The sequence below is a fragment of the Lacerta agilis genome, chromosome 4 (assembly GCF_009819535.1).
Source record: "Lacerta agilis isolate rLacAgi1 chromosome 4, rLacAgi1.pri, whole genome shotgun sequence".
NCBI lineage: Eukaryota > Metazoa > Chordata > Lepidosauria > Squamata > Lacertidae > Lacerta > Lacerta agilis.
Genome location: NC_046315.1, coordinates 49,225,450 through 49,240,885, shown reverse-complemented (window position 1 = coordinate 49,240,885; position 15,436 = coordinate 49,225,450). Strand labels below are relative to the sequence as shown.

At 38.8% G+C, this 15,436-nt stretch overlaps 1 protein-coding gene across 1 annotated transcript in view; it reads left to right on the top strand.

Annotated features, from left to right (window-relative positions):
* GRIK1 (glutamate ionotropic receptor kainate type subunit 1) overlaps nucleotides 1-15,436 on the top strand; it is a 166,379-nt gene that overhangs the window by 130,293 nt on the left and 20,650 nt on the right. The window contains 1 exon segment of the mRNA XM_033146899.1: nucleotides 14,817-14,935. Coding sequence (XP_033002790.1) covers nucleotides 14,817-14,935 — 119 coding nt within the window.

Sequence of the window (15,436 nt, the reverse complement as noted above, 5' to 3'; positions counted from 1 at the left end):
TATTAGCACTTGTTGGCATCCCTCTAGGCAGTGTGTATGGAGGTTGTGGGTTACCCAGACAAAAAGACCCTCATCTCAGTCTCACTGATGTTAGCACTATGCTTCAGGTTACTTATGATGGTGCAGTTGAGAATAGAAGGGCTTCACACTATCTCTTGACTTGACTATGGCCAGGATCTGCAACATGTCACATGCACTTGGGAGGGATTGGCAACTAGATATACATCTTGGAGTTACCTTGTACTATAGTCTTTCTCTGCAAGCAATTTAACCTGTGCTTTCCAAACTATAACAGAGGGAAACATAAGATGCTTTGGATTTTTTATTAGATTTTTTCAGTGGTCTTCCCTCCCACTTCCTAATTCAACCCTCTGTGTCTTCTACAAAGCCTTTATTGAAGGTCAAGGCATCTTCGGCCTGGATAATGTGATGAAGCTTGTACAACCTACCGCCCCTTTTGAACAATTCCCTTCCCCCCACACACACACACTTCGCAGGCCTTTCTTGGGGGGGAGGTATCCCCTGACCATCAGAAGAGAGACTTTCAGGTGCCACCTGAACTGATTGTGCTCTCTAGAACATTTCCCAGACTCTTCTACAGTATGTGGGGAATCTGTAGCTGGCATACTGATGCAGAGAAGTTCTCTACAAAGTAAAAAGTTTGGAAATTCCTAGGTTACATCATAGTACTGTGAATAAATCAATTTGGTTCAACCAAAGTGATTTTCAAAGTAGATCTGCTATCAAACTATACTTTTTAGGGTTGTTTCATACTTTAAAATGAACAGTTAGAGCAAAATATCCAAAAACTGTATTCAACTTAGTTGTATGTGTGTCAGAGAGTGAAATTAATAGTCTGGTTTTCCATGCAAATCTTAAACAAGGCTGTTGCAAGTGCAGCCACTGTTTACAGTCATAAACTCTGGCAAACTCTGCTCACTGTACCATGAATTTGACTCTGCATAGACTATGGACTAATAACATGACTAATAACAATCTGACCATCATTGACAGATTTCTTTTGTCTTCTGTGTAATGAGCCAAAACTGAAACTAGCTCTATTCTCTAAGAAAAAGATGGGTGAAAATAAGTAACCTGCAACTTCCTCTCTTTTAGTAAGGGCTTGATTCAGCAATGCCAACACAAGATGCTCTGAATGAATGCCAATCTCCAAACGTTGACATATCCACTTAGTTGTAATAGCTAGATATGAGCATTTTTTTGTTATTATTACCAGCTTTCTCTTCCGGCAAAGTGTTTGTGTCCTCAACAGTTATCTGAGAAGCTGATACTTAGCAGTATTTTCCTAGCATGGAGATGAAATGATAGGAAAAGCTTCTGCCAGGCATGAACTCTTTAGGACGCAGAAGTTCTAACAGAAAAGAAAGGTGGAATCTCTAGTGCTTCCTTCCCTTTCATGTCAGGTGAAAATGTTTAGGTGCTTCTCCAAATAACTTTAAAGATAAATGTTAAATGCTTTTAACATTTTAGAATTTTCTTTTTTTTTTTATAAGAATTTATTGGCATTTTTCTATAACAAACATATACCCACACCCACACCTACAATTAAACAAATGCAAAACAGATAAAACAAATACAAACAATGTCAAGCTTTCTTATTGCATCTTTCTAGAAAAAAAAAATTTTCTAATTCCATATCTTGACTTTTGACTTCCCCTGCCTTTTCACCTTCGAGTTTGTATCCTTGATCTATTTTATAACCATTTCTCCTACAAAAAAAAAACATTAACTTCAATTGTATAATTACATTCAGTTATATCTTCAACATTTACTAAAAATGCATCATCATAATAATACCTCACCATTTAATCTTCTAAATCCATAAACTTAATCCACTTAAATTCACTTTACTTATACTCCACCTCATAGATCTTCGCAAATCATTCGCATCTAATCTATCTCTTCTATCCTTAAGGTTGCTGCTAGTAACGTAAAAACTTGAAATATCTCCTTTCATGTTCAAATAAAAATATAACAAAGTGTTGTTGACAGTATTCACCCTCCGATTTCAATTTACCATATCAGGCTGCTTAAAGTTTTACTTAATGCTTCACCCCACACCCCCTCTGTCCATTATTCTTCTCCTGATGGCATCAGCACTGAACTTCCATATCTCTTCCCTCTCCAAGCGACCACAGATCCAGGCACAGTCCAAACCTCTCCTTGCCGCGAGTTCAGAGGTGTCCCTCTCATCATCTCTCAGCTTCTTCGGTTCTTTGTAACATTCCTTTTCTTCTTGTAGATACCTTAATTCTCTGTCCCTGGCCCCCGAGCTCACACCTCGGGGACTGGATATACGAAATCTTAACGTCGCCTTGGGGCTGCCACCCCCAAAAGGCGAATTTCTTCTCCGAAGTAGCTCATTCATTTCACTCCATCTTTGCATCCATCCTCTCAGCTCTTTGGCAAGGCTTTCTTCCAAAGTATCAAAAGTTTTGTAAGCCTCCTCTGTGGGCAATTGGTTCCATTTCAGACCCCCACACAAGGCTTTGACTTTTCTATAAAGCAGTTCCACCTTCAAGGCAGTGAGTCTCTGTTCGTCCGTTAGTTCAGAGTTCAGTGCCAGTTCAAGGACGAAACCCAGCATACTGGCAGAGGAGGAGGAAGCGGGTGTCATATTTCTACTCCCCTCTTTGTTCATCGCCATTTTCCTGAACTGGAGCGCAAATACCGCAACTTTAAAAGGAGATATTTTCCTCTAGTTAACTTCCCAAAAGAAAAGTTTGCCAGTCTCCTGTGTCCATTTTAAATACATTGTAACCAGTTCTGTAGCAGCAATCACTCAAATTGGTTAGATTCTTGAGCTCGAAGGGAGGGAGGGCAGGCTGCCATTCTCCTTCCCCCCGGATCGTTCCAAAAGCACGATTTCTAATCAAATTCTTTACTCACGACCACCGGGTTCTTTTAGCTCCATTCTTCACAGGTAGAACTTGGACGCTCACCGCGGGCTCTGTCGCCGCATTTGCATCCCGGTTGGGGCATGTCCCCGAAGCCCGGCTCCGTTTGCCCTTCACCCCCACTCCCCCTTTACAGGGGGGGCAAGGGAAGGGTCCAGAGCCTCCGCGGGCGCAGCCGGGGAGCCCAGGGTGCGGGACGCTCTTCCCGCACCCCAACCGGAGCCGCGCGCTGCGGTAGCGCGGCTCCTAACCCCCGGGATGGACAAGGCGCTTCGGACCCGAAGCAGCCTTCGACCACCCGGCGATGGCGTCGCCGCCGGGTTAACATTTTAGAATTTTCAACAGACAAGTGAAGTGTCCAGATAACAGGTAAGGGGGCCATGAATTGCTAACTAGAATCAAAAAAAAAAAAAAAAAAAACACCACACAGGGATCTCTGCAAGCTTATTTCTTTTTTTGTAATTTTTAAAATTTGTTTTCCAATATACCCCCCAATAATAGCCAAATTATAACAATAACAATTTAATTCCCTAAGTCAACAGCTACATAATTAATGATTTCCACTCATGATTTTATAATATATAAATTTATAAAGCTTCAAGTGAGGAACTCAAACTATTACAGTATCTATGCCCTTAATGGTGGCATATGAGGATTTTCAGCAGGCAAAGTGCTTTTGCACTCAGCGCCTCCCTGCCTCCCACATTCCATGCCAGACTGAAAGCCAGGTACCAAAACAAATTACAAGTGAAGCCCATTCCCCCATCCCTGCTGGGAATTTGCAAGGATGATTTACTCTCTGTCATCCTTTTCATCCATTGATGATCCCCCGCTGTCATGGGGGCTGCCTCCATTAAGGCAGGCAGTACCGGAAGCCCTCTGGAAACTTATTTCTAAGAATAATTAATTTTCTTTATTTAAAATTGTATTTTCTTCTATTTTCAATATATACCTCATTTTTATAATATGCTCACAGACACACACACATGCACAAAAACAACCTTGAGAAGTTGTACTTGTTATTATTAGATTTCTTCCTAGCACATCACCACAAGGTCTCCAGCAATGCCAAAGGTCTCCATACAGCAATGCCAAAACACAATATTACAATCAGCTAAAACAATTTACAATCAAAAGAACCTAAAACATCTTTTTCAGGTGTCAAAGGCTAGGGTTACAAGATACCGGTATGTATTCAGCAAATAACTAAAGCTATATGATGAAAGTGCCAGAGCAGCTTGATGGGGAGGTAATTCCACACATTAGGGGCTACACAGTTTTCCCTTTTGCAGACTGCCATCACCCTGACCTTCTGAGGGTGGCGGAGCTACCAACAGATCTCCCACTACTGATCTTAACACCCAAGAGGGTCTGTATGAAATGTTGTCTTTCAAATATGTAGCTAGCTATACTCATATATGAACTGTTTTTTGAAAAACATCTCAATTACCCCTTTGCATGTGGCCTCACCAACCTCTCCAGGATTGGCCGTGTCAGTATTGAACAATGGGCAGTGTGGCTGCACCACTCACCTGAACTCTCTCTGGCTGAGTCGCTGCAACACACCAGGGGGAGAGGAAGAGAAGGGAGGCAGGCAGGCAGACGAGGTCAGCATTGTGCAAACACACCAACAGAGCCAATCCAGTGCTCTGGCCAGTGCATTTGCACTAGGCCAACCTTACTGCTGCCTCCACCTCTTTGGGTCAGTATGCAGCAGCAACTCAGCTGGAAGGAGGTAAAATGAGCAGCACAGCCCCACTATGTTCTCTGCTACTGCCCTGTATAGAGAAATGGAATCCATGGAAGTGTTTTCAGAACTGTGAGCTATGATTTTAGACAAAAATAACTTTGGGATATATTATACTATGATTATCAGCACATGCTCACTTTGGGAGAAAAGATGGCTAAGGAGCTAAGATAACAGAACTCAAATTACTTTAAAAAAATAAACGCCAGAACATTCTACTTATACTTCTAAATTGTTTTTTTTATCTTCCAAAGCTATGATTCTTTTTGCCATTCATTGGTGATATCCGTTGTCATAGATTTTCTTGATCTTTTGTGTTCCAGATGTGAACTATTTTCCACATGAAATGCCTAAGCTATTACATCAATGCAATATAAATGGAAAAGTCATTTATTTCTAATAATACAAAGCTTTTAGAAGCCAATTATATTGGGATTATTCTGTGGGCCTTTCTCAGTCCAAGAAATGTGCCACTTTGGGTGACTGTATTTCTTGAAGTTTTCATTATGTTAAAGAAATCATTTTAACATAATATATTTGGAGTGTAGTTCAGTAATTCTAACTTGTTGTCCATTTTAAGAAGCCAGTATCTGAGCAACACAGTCACACTTCACTTGCATTTTTGCAAACATTGCTATATTGCTTATGCAACCCTAGCACAAATGCTTTGCTTTTTAATACTGAATGCAGTATTAATAGGACATAAATGCACATATGTGGAGTGATAATTGGTTCTCTTCCTAGGGAATCTATTGGTTGTGCCAGAATTGGAAAATTTTAGACATCATGCCTGCACTATTTATAGAATGGGGCATCTAGTGGTAGATTCAATTCTGCAAGAGTGTCTTGAAGTCTAAAGAAAGGAGGGGAGGTTATGTGATGGTCCTGCAGCCTTGTGGATGGTTTAACATATTCTTAATGCTGCTAAAGGATGTTATGTATGCATACTATTATGCCTAGCCGCAGCCACTGACTTCCACCAAATTAGAATTTAATCCAATTTGATGTATTTCTTTCACAGCAGCCTCCTGCACAATATGTTAAGAGCCTCAGGCTTGCACTGAGGTGAACAGAGGAAGGTGAATTGGATTAGGTTTCAAATGCCAATTGCTCTCAGTATTTAAAGAGCATTTATGTCTTTTATTTATTTTTACATTTATCATAACTATATAACAGTGATTTCCTTGCATTTTACAAACAGCTAATACTACCTCAGATTGATGACTTTTTAAAAATAAAAGCTAGAAGCAGTGATAGTGACCAAGGATGCAACAAAATATACTGTACTTTTTGCTGGATACATTAGTCTGAAACAATTTTGTTGAATGTTTTCCTATGGTTGATGGAACATGCATTCAGTAAATCTAACTGAACCAATGTCAGTCCAAATCAAGGTGAACTTGACCTGCAACCAAGATCCAGCCAATGAGGTTTACCCAATGTAAGTCCTGTAGGTCTGCCTTCTGCTTCCTGTAGGACAGCCCTGCAGTTGACAGGAAATGCAATAGAGTATGCCACATAACATAATTTGCCGTGAATCCCAATTTGGGAGAAAGACAGAATAATAATAATAATAATTGTAATAATAATTGGAGTGCATCTTTATCTATAAGGTCTGAAGGAAGTTGCTCCTACTCGGCATTATGGGTTATATTCCATGATAGTCCTACTCAGAGAAGACCCACTGAAGTTAATTGACATCAATTTCAACGGATCTGCTTTGAGTAGGAGTTAGTTGAATACAACCCTGCATCAGTATTTTTAAAAAAGAAACCAGGTCCCTGTACTCAGTGGAAGTCCTTCATGGCTGTAATTCAGCATACAGATTTACTTCTATTTGACGGACAAGTTTTAGGTCCACCTATCCATCTTTTGTTCCACAGATTCCAGACAGAACACATGAATTGCTTTTCTACAAGGGAGCAAATCATACTAAGGTTATCTAGAGCAGTGTTTCCCAACCTTGTGCCTCCAGATGTTTTCGGACTACAATTCCCACCATCCCTGACCACTGGTCTTGCTAGCTAGGGATGATGGGAGTTGTAGTCCAAAAACAGCTGGAGGCACAAGGTTGGGAAACACTGATCTAGAGGGTTAAGCAATAGCGTGGGCGGGAGGTGACACAGATTATAGACCAATTTAGACTGGGTTTTAGAATTCAGTTGGAAAGCCCCAGAGGACAATACACTTAATACTGCTTCTGGATCATCGGGGCCGGTATAAGGGGCAGCATTTGGGAAGAGAAGGGGGAGTAAGAAGAGTTGGATGTGGGGAAGATAAAGCGTTCCCTTCAGAATAATAATAATAATATTTAAAAAAAAAAGGAACAAACGGAATATCTGGATGAAGGCGACGACAACAGTGACTTTGCGATTTCTTTTGAATGGTGATGCCATTGACTCATAAAGACACCAGAAGGGCCTAGTAAGAAGTAAATGCTGCCTCCACAGGAAAGAAAGTGAACAGCAGCGGGGGTGAAAAGGTCTCCCTGGAAAGAGGTGGAAGATAGAGAGGGGCCAGCCGGCAAGGAATACTTATATGCTGTGTTTGACTCTTATGGGCTGATTTGGGTATTTCTGGCTGAAAGTGGACGTTTATATAAGACTGTACTAGGACCTCCATCTTTGTTATCCTCCGCCATCCTCGGGGATTACAGGGTTTTCGCTATTGATTCTTGTACTATATTGTCTCTTATTTTTAAGTGCCGAGGTCAAACCTTTTTCCTAATATATTGATGATATGTCGAATTTGAATAAGAAATCTACAAATCCAGCACAAGCGACGGGAATTTCGATCCCTAATAGAAGAAATTCGACGCAAGAACAGGAAATGAATTTAGAAATGAAAGAACTCCTTCTGAGTCTGAAAAAAGACTTAGCGGATATAAAAAAAGAGATGAATGAGAATACAAGGTCAACAGATCAAAAGTTGGATAAAATGGGTCAAAAGATAGATGATAATGCAAGAATGGTTACAGAAATGACGGGAAAAATCAACGAATTGGTTGTAAAAAACTTAGAAATAACTAAGTCAGTACAAGACCTAAAAGGGAAAACAGGGGCCTTGGAAGAGGGAGTAAAGAAAATCCAGAAGGAAAATCGAGAGAAAAAGGGGGAAACAGAGAAAATTAAAAAAGAGATCGCAGATATGAAAGAGACTCATGAGGCGGTGCTGGACGCAATTTCGATGATCGAAATGCATCGTAGAGAAAAAACACTGAGGTTCAGATCTATTCCAGAAGAACCCAACGAAGCACTACAACAGAAAGTGATTACAGAATTAGCTAAGTGGATGGGAATGGAGGAGAGGGAGATGGAGGGTAAAATCGAGAGGGCATTTAGAATTAAATCAAGAATCGCAAAGGAAAACAACTGGCCGGGGGATTGTCTGGTAACATTTGTCAGCATGGAGATTAGAGACAGAATCTTACAGACATGTAGTAAGAAAAAATTTAGAATTCAAGAGTCTGAAGTGATTATACATAAGATAGTCCCATCTAGACTTTTGAGGAAGAGGGACAAATATAAACCCTTAGTCGAAGCTCTTAGGAAAAAATCAATAGTACATAGATGGGAATTCCCTGAGGGAATCTCGTTTTTCTTCAAGGGCAAGAGGAGGAGATTCGTTACTTGGGCCGACGCCGAGAGATTCTGGAGGACTTATAGAGAGGAGTTGGGTGGTAAACGACAATTGGGAGGAGGGACAGATGAGGCTAAAAAGTCATCAGAGGAAGAAGAGCCTTAAATCTCGTCCAGAAGAGATACAGTGTTTGGTTGAGCAGAGATCAACCTAGTGGTTGCTTTTTCTTGATTCTTTTCTTTCTCTTTTTCTACTATTTTCTCTTTCTTTTGTTTACTTATTTTTTTAATACCTTACTTGCCTTTAACGCTCCTTACTCTCATTATTCTGATTCTACCTCTTAAAAAAAAAAAAAAAAAAAAGTTGTTTACTCAATAAAGGAACTAATGGAGTTAAAGATTGTTACGTGGAATGTAAATGGCTTGAACGAAAAAAAGAAAAGGAACAAGGTAGAGCACATTCTCAGTAAACAGAAATATGATTTGATTTGCTTGCAAGAGACGCATATTAAAAAACAACATATCAGAGTTTTATCCAGCAAAAAACTTGGAATTGATTTTGTGGCCTCAGGTATGTCTAAAAAAAATGGCGTGGTAATTTATGCAAAACCATATCTGGAACCTAAACTAATACATACAGATGTGCAAGGGAGAGTTGTGATTGTAGAGATAACAGTCCAGGGGGAGAGAATTAAAGTAATTGGGTTCTATGCACCAAATGATAAGAAAAGTCAATTTTTTTATAAACTTAGTAAGGAGCTGGAAGGATGCATTGGAGAAAAAATTATCTTTTTGGGAGACCAAAATGGAGTGTTGTATCCAGAATTAGACAGATCCGTAAAGACACCAAAAAAAAAGCAAATCAAATTACCAACATCTTTTTTTCAATTAATTGATTTGTTAAGCTTAGAAGATGCATGGAGAATAAAAAACCCATTTAACAAAGATTTTACATACTTCTCATACCCCAACAAATCAGCAGGAAGGATCGACGCTATTTGGTTAACTAAAGACCTGACAATCAAAATTCGCAAAACGGAAATACAGCCCAGGACATTATCGGATCACAGTGCAGTACAGGCAGTTCTTAGTTGGGAGAAAAGAAAAGTAACTAGATGGAGGTTAAACGAGTCATTAATCAAGGATGAAAAAATAATCGAAAATGCAAAAAAGACATTAAAAGAATTCTTTGAATTTAATTTGAATCAAGGCACAGAGTTGAAAATTGTATGGGATACCAGCAAGGCTGTACTGAGAGGTTTTTTCATTCAGCAAAGTATAATCCAAAAGAAATTAAAGGAAAAAAAGAAGCAAGAGTTAGTGGATAATATAAAAAAGAAGGAGAGGGAACTGTATGAGAAACCAGATAGTGCAGAGATCCAAAGAGATATAAAAGTTATGCAATCACAATACTCAATGTTAATCAATGAAGAACTAGATTGGAAATTAAGATACTTAAAGCAAAAATATTTTGAACACGCTAACAAACCAGGAAAGTTATTAGCCTGGCAACTTAAAAAGAGAGAGGCAGAGAGAATCATAAACAGAATTAAAGTGGAGGGGGAAATAGTTACAAATCTAAAAGGAATTGAGGATGGATTTGTTAAATTCTACAGAGAATTATATAGTGAAGGGAAGGAGACACCCCTGGAGATTAAAAATTACTTAAAGCAGAACTGTTTACAAAAACTTACCAAAGAACAAAGAGAACTATTAAATGCCCCAATAACACCGTATGAGTTGCAAGTGGCAATAAAAGAAGCAAAAACAGGAAAGTCACCGGGACCTGATGGCCTATCAGCTATATATTATAAAAAACTAGAGGATATTCTATCTGAGCCGTTAAAAAACGTTATGAACAATATCTTAATAGAGGGATCTATGCCGGAATCCTGGAGCCATAGTTATATAGCTCTAATCCCTAAACAGGGAGGTGATCCTGAAATGATGAGCAATTATAGACCAATCGCCCTTCTGAATAACGATTATAAACTCTTCGCAAGTATAATGGCAGAAAGAACAAAGAAAATTTTACTGACATCAATCCACGAAGACCAGGCCGGATTCCTACCAGGGAGGCACATATATACCAATACTAGAAATATAATAAACCTACTGGAGTATTTAGACTTAAATATCAATAAACAAGCAGCCTTCATGGCCGTAGACGCGGAAAAAGCGTTTGACAGGGTATCGTGGAGATTTATGCTAGAAATATTGAAGCACATGGAATTTGGAGAAGGCTATGTGAAGGGAATAGAGGCAATCTATTCTAAACAGAAGGCCAAGATTATAATAAACGGCAATCTTACACAAGATTGTGAAATAAAAAAAGGGGTTAGACAAGGATGCCCCTTGTCTCCATTGATTTTTATATTAACATTGGAAATCTTATGTAAACGAATAAGGGAGGAAAAAGATGTAAAAGGAATAACACTGGGGCAGAGAAGCTATAAACTTAGGGCTTTTGCAGACGACTTAATAATCACCACGGAGTATCCAATCCGAAGCTTGGCGAAGGTCCTAGAATTAATACAAGAATATGGCAGGGTGTCTGGCTTTAGATTGAACATAAATAAGACCAAACTATTAGTTAAAAATCTATCGAAGGCTCAAAAGGAAGAATTGGAAAGGGTAACACAGATCAAAATCTATCCCAAAATAAAATACTTAGGAATATTGATAACGGCAAAGAACATAAACTTATATAACGACAACTATATTAAATGCTGGACTGAAATTCAAAAACAGATGGAGATATGGAACAGGTTGAATCTATCTTTTTTGGGCCGTATTGCAGCAATTAAAATGAACGCGTTGCCAAAATTAATGTTTTTGTTTCAGACAATCCCAATTATAGGTAAAACTAATAATATCGAGAAGTGGCAAAAGGAAATCTCAAAATTTTTGTGGAAGGGCAAAAGACCGCGGATAAAACATAAGATATTGATTAATACGATTGATAAAGGCGGTTTTGGCTTGCCAGACCTCAAGATTTATTACGAAGCGGCATGTTTGGTATGGTTAAAGGACTGGTGCTTGTTAAGAAATTGGGAAATCCTGGACCTAGAGGGACACGACCTACGTTTTGGCTGGCATGCGTATTTGAATTATGGTAAAGTAAAGGTACATAGAGGCTTCTGCAGTCATATTATAAGGAACGCACTCTTCAGAGTTTGGGATAAATACCAAAGATATTTAGAAAGGGCAACACCAAAATGGATCTCCCCGCTCGAGGCCACAGCATTAAAAAGAATAAATAATCAAAAGGAAGAGTGGATCACATACAATAATCTGTTAACAGAAAGGCAAGGGAAGTTAGCACTTAAAAACTATGAGGAGATTAAAGACCAACTCTCAACCTGGCTGGATTACTTTCAAATTAACGAAACTTTTAAAAAAGACAAGATTTGCGGGTTTGGGAAAGAACCTTCTATATTTGAAAAGGAAGTGTTAAATAGGAAAAATAAGCTAATTTCCCGCATATATAAGATCTTGCTAGACTACGAAGTAATGGACGAGATGGTAACGGCTGCCATGACTAAATGGGCCCAAGACTTTGGGTATCCAATTTTGTTCGAGCAGTGGGAAAAGCTGTGGCAGGTCAACTTAAGATTCACCGCAAACTATAATATAAGAGAAAATATGATGAAGATGGCACATAGGTGGTATCTTACACCAGCCAGACTTGCCAAAATGAATAGAAGTCTTGCAAATGTCTGCTGGAGATGCGGATCTGAATATGGAGACCTAATGCATATGTGGTGGAGATGTGTAAAAATCAAAGTTTTTTGGGGGGAGGTATACAGTGAAATAAAAAAGATGACGGCAATTTCTTTTGTGAAAAGACCAGAGATTTTTTTATTAAGTATGGTTGACAAGGTGATCCCAAACAAGTTGAAAGAAGTCTTTTTGTATGCAGTTGCAGCGGCAAGAACAGTCATAGCAAAAAGATGGAAAGAGCAAGAAGTGCCAACGGTTACTGAGTGGCAAATCAAACTACAAGAATATGCAGAGATGGCTCTGTTGACAAACAATCTGAGAGGAAATACAAAGCAGAATTTTACTGGCAAATGGGAGGTGTATAAAAAATACGTGTTAAAATACAATAAAAGTACTGGTATCATGCCTGCATTCGAGGAGTGAAGGGAATGAAAATAGCCTGAAGGAAAAGAGATGGGAGCAATGTAATGCCTAAGAATGCATGGTAGAAGGGAGTCAAGGAAGTGTGCAGGGTTGTAAGCATTCACATTTATAGCGGTTTAAGCAAAGGGATTTCTCAGGAAGACGGGGAATTTCCCATTTTTTTTTTTTCTTTTCCTTTTTTCTTGCTTTTTTTCATTATTTTTTACTCTTTTCTTTTTCCCTTTTTTTTTCTCTTTTTTCTTTCTTTTTTTTCCTTCTTCTTCTTTTTTCATGGTGTGTATTTAACTTCTTATTTGTTTGCTAGATGGTTGTATAGTATTGTATATGTATAATAAGTACATTATATTGTGTTCAAAATCGGAAAATAAGACGCATACAAGCAAAATGATTACTGTATGTAACTTTATTTAAGACTGTACTTATGGTGGAGTTTTCCTTTTTTGGTTATATCTGTAAAATCTATAATAAAAATTATATTAAAAAAAAAAAAATAGAATTCAGTTGGAGTTAACTATTTCCCCAGCTCCTTCCCCCAGTGCATGTTGTCTGCCATAATCGTTTGCTCTCAAGAGACCTCCATACTGTGCTAGTGTTGTCCATTGCTGTCATTTTGAGTATAATAAGCATGCAGTGGGGGAGCCAACAATAAGTAGGCAATGGATAGCAAGGGACAGCAGGTAGGTCAGCTCATTTGAAACTGTCATATGAGCAGGTATAACTCTTGCCTGGAGGGCAGATAGAGCTCTGGTGCTCAATTAGACTCAATGCTGCTATTCTTGTGCTTTAAATACAAGGACTTGGGTTTTTAAATGGGACTTTATATAATGCATGTATTTTTTCTCCCTTGAAGCTATATTCTGCATCCTGTGTTACAGTTTTTTTAAATTATCTATTGTACCAATAATGATGATGTTATTTAACTAACAGCATCCTAAACTAAAAACTGTTTCAATTAGTGCCTTCATTATTATCAGTGTTCATTGCTTCAAGCCTAGCACAGCACTCTAGTTGCAAGAGTGCATAAATTCAAAGCTTAATTATATTGTTAAAACAGCAATTAAAATGTACTGGCATGACACTGTCAATTAAAGCCATATTCATAAACATCACAATAAAAGTATGCCCTACAGCTGTGATAATCAGCAACAGGCAGGATTCTGCAGCTAGGACAATCTTAAAATAATTTTGTAAAGTATAGATCACAAAAGAATATAGCGTCCATTTTCTGCAAGAACTGAGGCTATCCGTTTGCAAAAGGGTAATTTATAATTTCTTCCATTGACCCCTATAATACTTGAGCACAAGAACTCCTTCAAAATATCAACCAACTTTTAGTAGCCATCTCATTTCTAGAAACACGTGTCATGGATCAGCAAGCAGAAATAGATTATTATTATTATTATTTTGCGTAGAATTGCAAAACATAGATACAAGAGTTAGGAAGAGACTTGCATCTGGCACTGCTGGGATATATGTGTGAAGCTCCTGCATAATGAGAAGATGAGAAGAGTACCTGTAAACACGAAAGGGGTGTGTGTGGTGGGCCATGTCCAATTATGAATCCACGCCATGTACTCAAGTGTTCGGAAATATTTCACCCCTTCACAATGTATGTATGTGGTCAGCATAATCCTGGTATTCACAACTGCAGTGTGAAGTGTGAATTGACCCTAATTTGTGGCGCCACAAATATACACATCTGAATAGTTAACTGGATGGAAATGATCCGAACATTTATGTGGATCAATACCTTTTCCAGAAATCAAGCTGTTCAGGCTGAAGTCCTTTAACACTTACTTGGGATCAAGTCCCACTGAACTCATTGAGGCTTACTTATGGGTAGGCATGCATGGGTTGCACTGCCTGCCTGGAGAAAGCTGAGAGCAAACTGGATTGTATTTGGCAAGAACACATCTGAGGCAACAGCTTTCTCTGCATCACAAAGAGCAGGCATAGGTAACCTTCAGCCCTCCAGATGTTTTGGCCTACAACTCCCATGATCCCTAGCTAGCAGGACCAGTGGTCAGGGATGATGGGAATTGTACTCCAAAACTTCTGGAGGGCCGAAGGTTGCCTATGCCTGACAAAGAGTCTTCAAAACTGTAGTTCAAGGGTCACCTGGAAAGGAAGTATTTGGAAGCAGTTTTCCTTCTCTTTGAAAAGTGTGCTGGGCTTATTAGAATCAAAGTACAAATATAGTTAAGGCATGTGTCGGACTCTGGTGCTCTAAAACCTGCCTGCTGCATTGCCAAGCTGCCTTGGAACTTCTATGCTGTGGCTGTACATTTATGAATATGGCCTTAATTTTCTTCCCTTTTGTTTTCTTCATTAATCTTTGCATTTTGTGCATTGTTCAGCAGGTTTGCTGGTGCTGTCTGTATTTTTTTTAATCTGATGTTTACAAACTGTTTCTGTTAACTACCACAGGTTTACACCCTATGAGTGGTATAACCCCCACCCGTGCAACCCTGACTCAGATGTGGTGGAAAACAATTTTACTTTACTTAATAGTTTCTGGTTTGGAGTTGGAGCTCTCATGCAGCAAGGTACACCGGTTACACCTCATTACTGCACACATCCCACAGTCTGCTCAAGAGCTTCTGTGCTGGTAAACTCCACCATTTGTAGCTCTAGCATATACTGTAAAACCTGATCTAGACAAGAGACATGCAACAACATTGTATATATTAACAATTAAAAAGGGGGTCCGGGGAAGAAATTAAAACTTTTAAAATCCAAAGTAAATCTACCGAAGGAAAGCATGCAATAAAATGCAAAGTTTGTTTTTTATATCACATGGTTGTACTTTGATAGGCAAAATCTAAGCAGCAAGATGGCTTTGGTGTTGTTTTCACTGAAAATAGTAATCTATATGAATCAAAATACAGAAGAAAAGACTTTTCAATTAGACGTCTTGCCATTATAAAACACTGATAAGGCAAGGTGGTGTTTTTTAAAGGGCCACAATACATTTTGTGAGAATCATTATTTCATGAGCATTTGTCAAACTTCTATTGCTTAAAAATCCCCAAACTTAATTCATCACT